This window comes from Chelonoidis abingdonii, chromosome 1, assembly GCF_003597395.2.
Source record: "Chelonoidis abingdonii isolate Lonesome George chromosome 1, CheloAbing_2.0, whole genome shotgun sequence".
In the NCBI taxonomy this organism is placed as follows: Eukaryota; Metazoa; Chordata; order Testudines; family Testudinidae; genus Chelonoidis; species Chelonoidis abingdonii.
In genome coordinates this window covers 220,098,348-220,112,292 of record NC_133769.1, presented here as the reverse complement: position 1 = coordinate 220,112,292, position 13,945 = coordinate 220,098,348, and the positions used below count along the sequence as shown (strand labels likewise).

The window sequence follows — 13,945 nt, the reverse complement described above, 5'->3', positions numbered from 1 at the left end:
GGTGAGGGTGACTGATACGAAGTGGAACAGTTTCAGCAGAAGAGACTAAAAAGGCACCCTCATCCCAACAGCCAATAGCCCAGTGGTTAGGGTATTCAGCTGTCAGGAAGAACTCCAGAGCAGGGATTTAAAAGTGGGTCTCGCACATCCCAGGGAAGTGCCCTGGCTATTGGGAATAAGGACAGTGCCTTCGCCACCACCTTCATTTTCTTTTATTTAAAAAGGTTAAAAATGCCTCAAGTCCAAATAAATTGCTTCATTTTGGGTTCAAGAAAACACTTTTTGTTCAATCAGAAACTAAATTTTTCTGATGTTTTCGATTTGGCCAAAATTCCAAATTGATTTTTTTTTAGTGTTTCAGAACTGATAGCAAGCTGAAAAATCTGATAGCTCTGCTTCTGAGTTTTACTTCCATATTCCCTTCCTGTGTGGTTTTGAATGAGGCACTTCATTTTCTGTGACTCCATTTCCATGTCTGTAATATGAGAATAACTAGTTAGGGCTGTCGATTAATCACAGTTAACTCACACAATCAACCAAAAAAAAATAATCACAATTAATTGCAGTTTTAGTCACACTGTTAAACAATAGAATACCAATTGAAATTTATTACATATTTTTGGATGTTTTTTCTACATTTTCAAATATATTGATTTCAGTTACAACACAGAATACAAAGGACACACTGCTAACTTTATATTATTTTTATTACAAATATTTGCACTGTAAAATTATAAACAAAACAGTATTTTTCAGTTCTCCTCATATAAGTATTGTAGTGCAATCTCTTCATTGTGAAAGTGAAATTTACAAATGTAGATTTTTTTTGTTATATAATTGCACTAACAAAACCCAAAACAATACAAAACTTTAGAGGCTGCAACTCCACTGAGTCCTATTTCTTGTTCAGCCAATTGCTAAGACAAACGAGTTTGTTTACATTTACAGGGGATAATGCTGCCCACTTCTTATTTAGAATGTCACCAGAAAGTGAGAACAAGCATTCACATGGCACTTTTGTAGCTGGTGTTGCAAAGTATTTATGTGCCAGATATGCTAAACATTTGTATGCGCCTTCATGCTTTGGCCACCATTCCAGAGGACATGCTTCCATGCTGATGACGCATGTTAAAAAAATAAAGTGTTAATTAAACTTGTGATTGAATTCCTTGGGGGAGAATTGTATGTCTTCTGTTCTGTTTTACCTGCATTCTGCCATATATTTCATGTTATATCTGTCTCAGATGATGACCCAGCACATGTTGTTCATTTTAAGAACACTTTCGTTGCAAATTTGACTAAACACAAAGAAGGTACCAATGTGAAATTTTTAAAGAGAGGTACTCGACCCAAGGTTTAAGAATCTGAAGTGCCTTCCAAAATCTGAAGTGCCTTCCAAAATCTGAGAGGGATGAGGTGTGGAGCATGTTTTCAGAAATCTTAAAAGAGCATCATTCCGATGCGGAAACTACAAAAGCCGAACCATCAGAAAAGAAAATCAACTTTCTGCTGGTGGCATCTGACTCAGATGATGAAAGTGAACATGTGTCAGTCCACACTTTTTTGGATCATTATCAAGCAGAATCCATCCTCAGCATGGACACATTTCTTCTGGAATGGTGGATGAAACATGAAGAGACATACAAACCTTTAGTGCATCTGGCATGTAAATATCTTGTGACACTGGCTACAATAGTGCCATGAGAACACCTGTTCTCACTTTCAGGTGACACTGTAAACAAGAAATGGGCAGCATTATCTCCTGCATATGAACTTGTTTGTCTGAGTGATTGGCTGAACAAGAAATAGGACTGAGTGGACTTGTAGCCTCTACAGTTTTACATTGTTTATTTCTGAATGCAGTATTTCTTTGTACATAATTCTACATTTGTAAGTTCAACTTTCATGATAAAGAGATTGCACTGCAGTACTTGTATTAATTGAATTGAAAAATACTATTTCTTTTGTTTTACATGGTGCATACATTTATATAAATATAAAGTATACACTTTGTATTCTGTTATAATTGAAATCAATATATATGAAAATGTAGAAAATATCCAAAAATAAATGGTATTCTACTATTGTTTAACAGTGCAATTAATTGTGATTTTTTTAATCGCTTGATAGACATAAACTAATATTTAATTACCTAATGCAGTTATTGTGAAGCTTATTACTTAGTTAATGTTTGTTCAGTGCTATATATCTTCTAAGCAATATTGGGCCAGTTTTTTTCTGGATCCTTAATTAAGAAAAACTCCCATCAGTATGAAGAGTGAGGAGTGAGAAAAACTGATAAAGGATTTCAGAATCTGTTCATTATTAGAAAGATACATACCTAAAAAAAAGATGGTGGGACTATTTTAGAAGAAAATATTGAATTGTCTGATACTTTCACAAAAAGCTATAGGGCTACTAGGACAATTAACAGTACCAAATCTTACAAACTTGAGATGAATCGGCAGTCACTAACAAGCCACTCAACTGTTCTTCACACAGAGTCAAATCCTGAAATCTTTAATTAGGTTTCATTTACACCCTGCTCCTGCAGTGATCTCTGTGTGGGTGAGAGGTTTCTCCACAGAACTCTTAGAAGGAATCAAATGTTCTATTACCCCCTACAAGAAGGCTGACTAAGTACTTCAGGAATTAGACCTAACAGAGGACCCTTAATCATTTTAATATAAGGAAAAATGTCAATATACAGGAAAATATTTGTGCAATAATGATAATTTTCCATCGTTGGCATATATTAAAAAAAAGTAACTCATAAATGTCACATTCTGAAATCTACACATGTACAGTAGCATTTTTGTAAAAATATCACATCTGAATTATTTATCATTTGATTCACCCTTTAAAATTAAAAAATAGATAAATAACTCTTCTGAGTACTATATAGTAGTTAAAATTCTACAAACAGAAAATATCTAACCATGATAACACTTTCATGAATCCAGTCTGGTGCCTCAGAAGACTAGATCAAAAAGGCTCTGAGAACATCTCCTCTAATTAGGAGGGGGGGAATGAAGGACCTTTGTACAGTAGTTCCAGTGATATGGATATTCAGGAACATTAAAATATTTTCATGAACAAAATAAAATAATAATTAAAAACACTGGCAGATACCATGTGACAACAGATTACGTATCCAACAGAGCAGGAAGACAGCCGCATTTATGATCTCTCTGCCTACTAAATAAAATACCTAATTTAAACACGAGAAAATCTTTGGGTTTTTTATATACAACTATATATACATTCAAAATCCAAGTGAAACCAGTAGGGTTAGGAGACCCATGTAGATCAAAATGAAATATTCACCAAGTCTCATGCAAAAGGATACTGCATCAATAATTGCATATGTATTTGTAGTTATAATAAAGTTTTTAATGGTTTATGGTGAGGAATTTTTTTTATCCTCAACATGATATAGGCATCTTTCATTTGTCACACAATTTCTCTAGAAGATAAGTTCAGTTTTACCATAGAAGGGACTCTAGGCACACACACAATTCACGTTAATTTCAAGAAAAGACTACACCTCTACCCTCTACCCTGATATAACACTGTCCTCGGGAGTCAAAAAAATCTTACAGTGTTATAGGTGAAACCACGTTATATCGAACGTGCTTTGATCCAATGGAGTGCGCAGCCCCACCCCGCAGAGCACTGCTTTACCGCTTTATATCTGAATTTGTGTTATATTGGGTTGCGTTAGATCAGGGTAGAGGTGTATAACCATTACATTTCTTTAGTAGACTCTATATATCTATAGAGTATACATATATATACACGCACATACTTAACGAAACCTTAGTACAAACTAGTGAGAGGAGAATAGGGTGACCAGATGTTCCGATTTTATCGGGACTGTCCCAATATTTGCTTGTTTATCCCGCGTCCCAACTGATGTTTGGTCAGGACACAGGACAAACAAGCAATTTTTCCGTCCAGTCTCACGCACAGGTGGAGCCCAGAGGGGCTTGTGCCCCCCGCCCCGACTCCGTCTCTTCTTTCCCTCATTGGATCCCTTCCCAAATCCCGGCCCTGGCACTGCCCCCAGCCCCACCCACTCACTGCCCCATTGGATCCCTCCCCAAATCCCGGCCCTGGCCCTGGCCCTGCCCCCAGTGCCACCCCCTCACTGCCCCATTGGATCCCTCCCCAAATCCCGGCCCTGGCCCTGGCCCTGCCCCCAGTGCCACCCCCTCACTGCCCCATTGGATCCCTCCCCGAATCCCCGCCACTTCCCCAAGCACACCACATTCCTCCTCCTTCCCAGGCTTGCGCCACCAATCAGCTGTATCGCAGCTCAAGTGCTGGAGCGAGGTCCAGCGTGCGCAGGGGAGCATGGGGTGAGTGAGTATGGCCTGGCCCCGAGCGCCCACCCCACCCCCCGAGGGTGGGGTGGTACCTGCAGGGGCAGCCCCGGGTCTGGCCCGGGGAACCGGCTCCCAGTACACGCCAATGGGTGGGGGAGGGCAGGCAGCAGCTGCCTGCATTGGGACTCTGACGGGGCTTCACCTCCTGCCTCGTGGAGGCAGCGGCAGCCCCATTCGTTCCCCTGCGGGACCTGAGCAGGACGGTAGGGCTGGAGCCTGCTGCCCCCACTCTGGGGCCGCCCATGGTGCTCTGCGGGGCAGCTGGGTGCGGGCCGGGCCCAGGCACACTTGAGGTGACAGGATTGCACTGCCCCACAGGGTAGGCTATAGGGAAACTCCACCCCAGGGTGGAGGCAGCGGCAGCCCTGTTAGTTCCGCTGCGGGACCCGAGCGGGACTGGGGGGCTGGGGCCTGCTGCCCTCACTCCGGGGCCACTCGCGGGATTGCACCAACTGCGCACCTTCCCCTACAGGGGGAGGTGGAGACGAGGCGAGCTGGTGCGGGGCGGGGGGGGTGCTCTGGCGGCTTTTTTTTTTTTCTCTCCACTGGCACCGCCGGTGCCGCCCCCCTCTCGCCCCCGCATCCCGATATTTCAGTGTTGTCATCTGGTCACCCTAAAGGAGAACTACATACATTTGGTACAAACAAGCACTCAACAAGTTCAGGTACTTATGCAAACTTTATCTGAATTAACGCGCACTTTGGGAATCTGCTAGGGAGAATCTCTCATAAGAACGTATTCCTTCATAAGATTTCTGATGCTAACACCTTTTGCTCAGGATGCAAATATGAAAACAGGCTCTCACAGCAACACTGTGCTTCAGGTCTCAGCCAGAACAAGAACGTATGTAAAAATTATTTATATAATACCGTTAGTGTTACATACCACAACTAGCAAATGGGGCTTCAATTCCTACATGGAGTCTCTAGGTGCTACTACAAATAAGAGGGCCAGATTTAGAAATCGGTATGCAACATAATCAACATAATATGGAGGGGGGGAAGGTGCCCCATAACTATCTTGCACCAACTATCTGTGCCACTTTTTTGGTGGATTATCGTGGAAAGCATTCATGTATACATAGAAAATAATGGGGGCAGGAGAGCAATCAAACTTTCCAGAGAGGCTTAGTGCAAGTTTTCTGTGAAAGTTATGGGGACTCCTTCTCTGAAAGGGTATATTCAACCCTAGTGTAAAATTCTCACCCTGAGAATTATCTTACAAATAAAAATAGATAAATCTACACTTCTCATGGCAAACACACTTTGAAAAATACTATGCTTAAAAGTTATTGTAACGTCTTCTATATTTCTTGCCTGGGGAGTTATATGGTAGCAGAATCACCACTTACTGCTATCAGTAATGACTGTTCTGGCCTCTTGATTGCTGGTCTTGTTTTTTAGATTCTGTGCTGCAGTTATTAGCTCCTCCAATTGGGGATGCCTTTGCTCCAATTCCTGTAGTGCTGCCTGTTTGTACAAAAAAAAAAGAAAAGAAAAAAATTATACAAATAAAATTGAGAGTAACCCCAAGCCATTTATAGTTGTATTTCACTATAGGAATACTATACTACTCCAGTGTTCAACATGGTCCAGTAGCCTCTATATTTTAGCGGAATGGCTCAACCCCCATACTAGAATATTATACAATTACATGCCTCAAAATGGAATTTTCTTCCACAGGAAAGTGGTGACTGTTTATGTTCCTGTCCTGAAGCATGAACCTTTATATATTTTTATCTTAATTATTCTTACCTGAGGATAATGATATTCTCATTATTCATAAAAATGTCTACTCTTTCTTTGTGAATTCCACTAAATCCTTCAGGTAAAATTGTCAAAAGTGCTTAAGTAAGGAGCTTAAGTCCCACTGGAAATGTTACCCTTTGGTGACAGTATGTTCTATGGGTAGCAAGCATGTGTTACACAAGGACTCTTATGATTGAATTTACAGTGGAAAGGGCTGTAGAGATGGAAGTGGACCTGCTACTTATTAGATCTACAAGTTCCCCCTGCCTCAAAGAGGATGAGTGCTGAAGGAACTGTGTGGTACTATCTGCTGCTTGAGGCAACAGGATCATCACAAAGTGGCTCTGTTAATCCTCCATAGCCTGTCCAAGAAGATGTGAGGAGGAAATAATCATTTCCAGACAGTAGCCCTCATGGAGTTACCCTTCACCAAGACTATAGAGTCTTGCTTGATATGGGAAACAGATCTTATCCCTGCATGACTAACATGTTATTGAGAGAGATTTAGAAGAAAACTTGAAGGGCAATATTTTGTGTCAGTCTGATTTAAAGCAGAAGAACTCTTTGCTATCTGAAGAAGTAAACTTTGGTCAAAAAATAAAAACACAAAACAAACAAAAAACCCAAACATGCAATACTGTTGCTGCACTTTACATGAGGAAAACTATCCAGTATTATTCATAACAATACCTAAAGGAAAGGCCTACAGAATGTAACGGAAAGTGGTAATCAATCTCTAGATTTTTTTGAACCATCCCATAAAATTTAGTAGATACTTACATCCCTGTAATAAAGCTATAGAAAGGATATCATTTTGTACAATAGATAGTTTTTACAATAATTTGCAGTTTAGCCATATAAAATTTGCATTGGCTTTCAGTCTTACAAAATTATACAGGACTATTACATGAGGGGAAGCTCTTTAGTAAAAAAATCCCTTCACTTCTTAATATTTTAGGTCTATTCAACAGAAATGTCATGTGGCCTTTGAGAACATGGAAGACCAATGAAAGATTTCTGATGTCTTATAATGATTTGTCAGTCTTGATACCTTATAATGTGTGTAGCAAAAAAGGAGGTGGTAGTTGTGATCATTTAAGGAGGCCTCAAGCACACATGTAGAATCTAGTCTAGAATTGTTCACAGAAAGTTAACATAGCTATCATAATAAGCCACTGCAAATTCCACATTGTGACAGAAGGGGAGCTGGTACATAAGAGTGTAATGAATACTGATATGTAAAAAAATTCTGAATATTGTATGTGGCCAGATCTGTGAGGGGAAGTTATTGTATCATTATATCACCAGGGTACGTCGGAATAATAAACAGGAAGGCAACACACAACAGCTTCGCAGATCAGAAAACAGCAAGTATACAGTTAAAAGACCATGGAAAAAACAATTCGTTTCAAGGATTTTACCTCCTGTCTCCAAGGAAGATGCAAGCTTGTTTTGCCAAGTTTCGTGAACTTGGAAATCAAAAGGGCTATAAACAGCGTAAAACTGATCTGATCCCCGAGAAGGGGAGTTGAGTTGTCTAACAAGGAGCTCTAACAAGGAGTCAAGTTGACAGAAAAAAGAGCACTGTTTAGCTCAAAAGTGTGTATCTTCCACCAACAGCAGTTAGCTCTGTAAAAGATATCACCTGACTGAGCTAATTTCTCTTATAGGGAATTAGTCCTTCTAGAGTTCCATTGTCGGAGATGGTTAGATACTTAGTAAGCTAGACATGCATAAAACCAGGTTGATTGTTTTTATGAATTTTTTCTCGAATGCTTTCCTTCTAAATAAATGATACATTTCTTTTAGTAGTTTATTAAGTCACTGCTTAGCATTGTAATTACCCCAGAGAGAACAGAACTACATGGTCTTGGCCTAAGTCAGACCTGTGGAGGCAAACATGATTAATACCAGAGGACTGCAACCCAGTGCCCGGTCTAAGTGTAGGAGAATTGTGTGACTACATTCCCAGCTCAGGTGACAGCTAGATGCCTAACACCTGACCAGCCCAGGTGGGGGTGAGATGTGCAGCTCACTCAGTAATATAAGTCAAAAGCAAAATACATGAAGTTGAGTTTCATTCTGTTCAAATAGCTACACATATCTTTAGTAATTAGTTAATTCTTTAACTAAGTCACATATCTGTATAGCAAAAGTGCATAGATATGTCTATTTAGAATTTTTGCCCTGAACTACCATATTGAAGGGTCTTTTACAATCATTGGCTTTGGTGGCCTACATTCATGCCTATGTGTTTGGATGGCATTATGCCCATTCATATGTTGATTAGATTATTTACAGTGGCACAGGCGCCAACTAAACATTGGTTAAGATGGGCAGTTTACATAATTTAGAGTGCCATTTTTTTTTTACAAGAAGTCTCTGTGACAGCACTTGAGCATATGGTACCTCAATGGACTTTGTTTCTTAACACCTCTCTATATAACTATGTGCTTCTGAAGTAGTGGTACTAAATCTGGCAGAGCTGGAGAGCCAAGCAACCAATAAAATGTTATATAACAACACAAAATAATCAGTGTTATGTTCTGATGCTGTATATCAATGTTTGCATCACACACACATCACCAATAAGGACTGTGTGGAGGGAACATCACAAAACAGACACCATCATGGAGCAATCCACATTCATCCGATTAAATACTCTCTGTCCTTCCTTGCCTCTCTTGACTTTTGAAAGGCAAGAATTATTTCTTTTCCCTGGCTTTTCCTCAACCTGGAAACTGTTTGGAAAAAGTAATCAATGATTGACGCCTCCTGCCAGAAATGTCTCCGGGCCACCTCCACAATGCAAGTCTGTGTTCTTCACACTACCTCATGCGTACTGAACAGCAAAGAGAGCACTTTTCTCACTTTAGTTGAAAGCAGGAATAGTCAGACCAGAGGACACCAGGAGAGCTGCATACAGGATGCTCACAAGCAGCATCTCTCCCCAAATCCAGTGATTAAGTACCAGTGCCTTAACGTCTGCCCACAGAACAAGAAAGAAACCTATGTAGCATTTATATACATTTTTGGTTGCCAGCAGAAAGCAAGACAGGTTACTGCAGTGAACTCCAAATTATGTTGAATACAAAAAATACAGTCAATGAAACTTAAGTATGTGCTTAAACGCTGTCTGATGGACCTGATGCTTAACTGCTTTCCTGAATCAGGGCCTGTGAGAATATTGGCACTGTTTCTCTTTGTAGTATTACTGCTTTCTGTGGGAAATATATCTTGGCCTTTCTTTGAGGAATTCTTTCTCCCTGCCATTGAATGTGTGGGTTCAGATGATGTTCCTCCAAATGAATTAGGCTGTATTTTTCCAAAGAACCAGAGAGAGGTCCTGAAGTCCTGACACCAGTGCAATACATGAATCTGCAGATTCTGGGGCCTAGAAGGTGACCGGAGTATAAAATCACAGGAAGTGTCCCTTTCTTCTGACTCCGAGAATTTTCTTCAAGTAAGGAGGAAACTATTATCTGTTAAACTACTTCCCCTCTTGATCTTTCTCTCTCTGCTTCAATGTGGAGATTCTGCCTAACTTCCTGACAGACTTTTAAAGAAACAATCCATGTACCTTGACAAGGTTCAATCCCCAGCTTTTTGTGCACTGACAGAAAAGGTGTATGCATGCACACATGCAAATCCTATTCCATCCACAGAATGATCTGAGGAAAATTCCCTGAACTGAAGGAAACATAGTTTTTCCTCAATTTTGGTTTTTTTCATGAAATGTTGCAATCTGACTCAAAACCTTCCACAATCAATTTATTTTAATATTCTCCTTCTGATTTAGGTAAGCCCTGATGTTTGCTGAAAAATAGAAACATGGCCATTTGGAGTTTTTTTAATAGAGACGATGACAAGTGCAGGTGAGTAAACGCAACAGTCAGAACAGCTGAGAAAAATAATTAGAGAAGGGTGTAAACCTGAGCAGCTGCAAACTGCAACAGAATCTTTATCAAGACGGAACACAGAGAACACCTGGAGTTCAGCTTAGCTAATATGGAACTTTACAAAACTCATGTAAAGGTTTTTGACTGGGTTAATAGACTGTCTCTCTCTCTCACACTGCCCACACTCACCCATCTGATTTGAAAGAAGTGTTTGGATTGGGGATAGGTGTGGAGGCTTCTAAACAATAGTTTAAGATGGAAAATAGTTGATCAGACAATTTTTAATTGTCATCTGACAATATACAACTTTCAGAAAGCTAAATCAGGAGCAACAGGCGTTTTGAAACGTTCAAAGAAACTCTTCAAACTCAGAGCATAAGTAGAAAACATTCAATATAATAAAACTGGATCCCAAAGTGAAACTAAGCAATCTTTATAGACATACAACTGTATAACTGAATTAATTACTTCATTCCAAACTTTAAAATATATCGTTACAATAGCCTAGACAAGTAAAACTCGCTAATAGTGTCATCCTGATGGTGACAGCAGGGGCAACTGACCATAAACTGTTGCTTCAAAATGGCAACTCAACAAAACAAATGCCATTTGTTATTAAAGATGGAAATACCATAAAGTATTTGAATACCATTGTATCAGGATTCTCAAAGGAAATTAAATAAAAGAGAAATCAGTCCTGTACATAGAAACCGACAAAAAGGTTTTTAGCTGTTCATGGCACAAACAAGGAGTCCAGCTGTTCACTGATATTGATAGATTTTGCATTTCTGTATTTCCAAACACACGGAGCTTTGCTCATTTAATTTTTCCACACTCTCCATTCACCCAGGACAATCTGTACACACTATTTAAAACTATGCAAACTGTATTTTTGCTCTGAATATGAAAAGTTTAGCTCTTTAGTTAGTATAACCTCTTGGCAACAGATTGGAATTTGCAAATGTTTAATGTGACTATGACTGTCATTTATTATATGTTTGTACATCACCTAGCACAAGAGGACCCCTGGTTTTTCTCTAGGAGCTACTACAATATAAATGCAAAATAATTAAAAATACTGAAATTAATTTAAATAGCTTGATATAAATTTACTTCCATTTTATGTATAATTTGATATCTGATGCTTAAACAAATCTACTGTGTTAATGCAGCACATAGATATTGGTATAATCTTGTTGTCATCTAGTATCTTATCACTTAACGTATTCCTATGTGGCACAGGAAGGTTTACATGATTCAATTTAATCAGTGAAAATTACAAATAGGGACTGAAACGTATCTGTTGTGAGGTGTACAGACAGGAATCTGACCCTTTAAAATGTGATGAAACTTTTTTTTTTTATCTTGACTGCTGCCTCTTGCTGTAATCCTGATAGTCACTTTATTTCTCAGAGTTTATTGTCTTGAACCTACAAACCCTTATTAACATGAGTTGCTCCAGTGAACTAAGCAGAGCTACGTGCAGATTGGGTCCTATATTTGAAAACAAATATTGTTAAGATGGAGTAACACAGTGGTCAGTCAGGCCATTGATTTCAAAGGCTGCAGAACTAGGCCCCAAACTTGAAATCTCTCTTTTCAGAAAAGCAGTTTTATGAATTTAATCACAATAGCCTGTGGCAGCACCACAGTAATGAAGAGATGTGATTCAAACAGCAAACATCTCTGTTTTGATAAAAAGTGGCACTACAGACTTTTAACACATTTTCCACATTTATGGACAGTGATTGCTCAAAAGAGAAATCCAATTTTCAAGCCCCTAACTTTTATGGTTTCTTTACACAAAAGGGTGGTTGAAATATGGAACAAATTGCTAAAGTCAGCCACTGAAGCAAGTAGTGTAAATCGGCTGAAAAAGGAATTGAAAAAAAAATCTGAAAGGGGGAAATTAAGTGACTATAAGTATCAGCTGGATTTGTGGCACTTAAGACAATGCTCTAAAAAGTTTACTGGGTTTATAATAAATCATTAAAAACTAAAACTAAAAAACTACAAGCTTATATGTTGAAATATATATGAAATAAATTGTGTGACTTCTGAAATTTATCTGCTGTTTCAGTTATGCTTCTGGTTTGCGTTTATGGCAGCATTATTAAATTAAAGTATTTGGTTACACAGCAGTACTGGTGGTTCCAAATCTGATGCATTTATCTTGGCATAGCTACAGCTGACTGCCACTTGGGTCTGAAAGGAATTTTTTCTCACTCTGCAAATGGATTTTTTTCACCCGGCGCTGGACATCAAACAGTTAACTCACTAACTGGACAGAGCCATGGGTGGTTGGCTTTGCCATGCGTTAGTAGATTGTGACTGATTCTGAGGTATACTTTACAGAGATTATGAGTTTCTTTTCACCATTGTGTTACGCTGATATAACTTTACTGGAATCAACAGAATCACATGGCATAAAACTGAATTAATACATGGGTGAAGCATGTCATAACTTTATTGAAGAGTCCTCAGCAGTAACGATACATCTTGGGGTCACATCTGTCACCTATTTTACATACTTATATAGCATGCATTACTGTAATATATAAGTAAACTCAAGAACAAGGCCAGAAGTGAATAGGCCATGGGATGAGGTATGTAGCAGTATAGAGATTTAGGGAGGACCTTCTTCATCAAACGGGAAATAAAAGTACTATTTTGTTAATATCCATGTCAGTTCAAAGCCAACTCATGGTAAAAGGTGTGGGTAATTCCTGGGTTGAATAATTAATATAGTTGCTGCCATTCATTAATATTATTACTAAATATGTGAAATCTTTATTCACTGAACTCTGTATCACCACTTTCCCCTCCCCTGACATTTCTATACAATAACTATTTAGAAGGGGGGAAAAGCAAGATTTGTTCCCCTCTCTATGAAGCTGCTGACTTTTGCATACTCATGATGAAGTTCTTTGCTTAGGCAATTCAGAATTCAATTAAAGGGGTTGTTGAGGAAAAGGTTTGATTATCTGTCTTTTAACGCTTACAGTGTTCGAAATAAAATCTAACCAAACCAATAATTTCCTTTAAGAATTTCACAACTGTCTCAACATGGACTTAAAAAGCAACCTTTCAGGGGTGCTGCAAACCTGTTCACAAGCTGGATGATCCTCTATATCTGACAAATGCTATGCACATACCTATGAAGACTGTAATTAGCAGGCTTTGGAGAAAGCTTGCTAACAATCTCAGAAAATGTAGATCTGTAACACCTACAGTGTATCTGCATAACAAAATAGGCTTTGTTAAATTATTCCCCCCCAGCACAATTTGTATTTTTTATTTTTCACTGAGCAGAAACAGAATACGAGAGAAAAGGATCTTCATTTACATATGCTGTCAATTTAAAAATAAAATGACATAGTAACGCAACTTATTAATTTAACTCTGCAGAGATTTCTTTTAAAAAGGAACATTTTGTTGCAGTAATTAAACCATTCCATGTCAGTAGACTTATAGTTTTCCCTCAAAGGGGTCACAAAAATTACCTAGCAGCTTTGCTAAACTGACTTACATGTTTCTTTAGAACCAAAATGGTATCAGAAAACACACTATTTCTTCTCTGAGTTCAGTGTATTATTCATAAGAAAACACTTTATGCCCATTTAGGGCTCTGTCTATCCAAAAGCTGCCTCGACAGGCCTCACTAGCTGGAACAGCCAGAGTACCATCTTCCTTACTAGTGACTATGTAATATTTTGAGGAATCCATGATTTCTCCCTTACCAAGCAATAGGGCTGATGGAACTGATTATGCTCCCACACTAGTATCAGCTTCCTGGACAATACTATCAGCTTCAGCAATGGAACCTGTAGCGGGCTGCGGCAACACACTGGCAGCGCCTCCTGCTAGTCATCCTGGGAATTAGCTCTGTCCACTCAGGAGCGCTCTCTG

General features: G+C 39.0%; 1 protein-coding gene across 9 annotated transcripts in view; it reads right to left on the bottom strand.

Moving 5' to 3' along the window:
- The window catches only part of LOC116825693 (dystrophin), a 1,328,444-nt gene that overhangs the window by 483,506 nt on the left and 830,993 nt on the right, over positions 1-13,945 (bottom strand). For all 9 annotated transcript variants that reach the window (XM_075059803.1, XM_075059815.1, XM_075059808.1 and 6 more), the window contains one exon: positions 5,741-5,858. In XM_075059803.1, the coding sequence (XP_074915904.1) occupies positions 5,741-5,858 (118 nt within the window). The remainder of the gene's footprint in view (positions 1-5,740; positions 5,859-13,945) is intronic.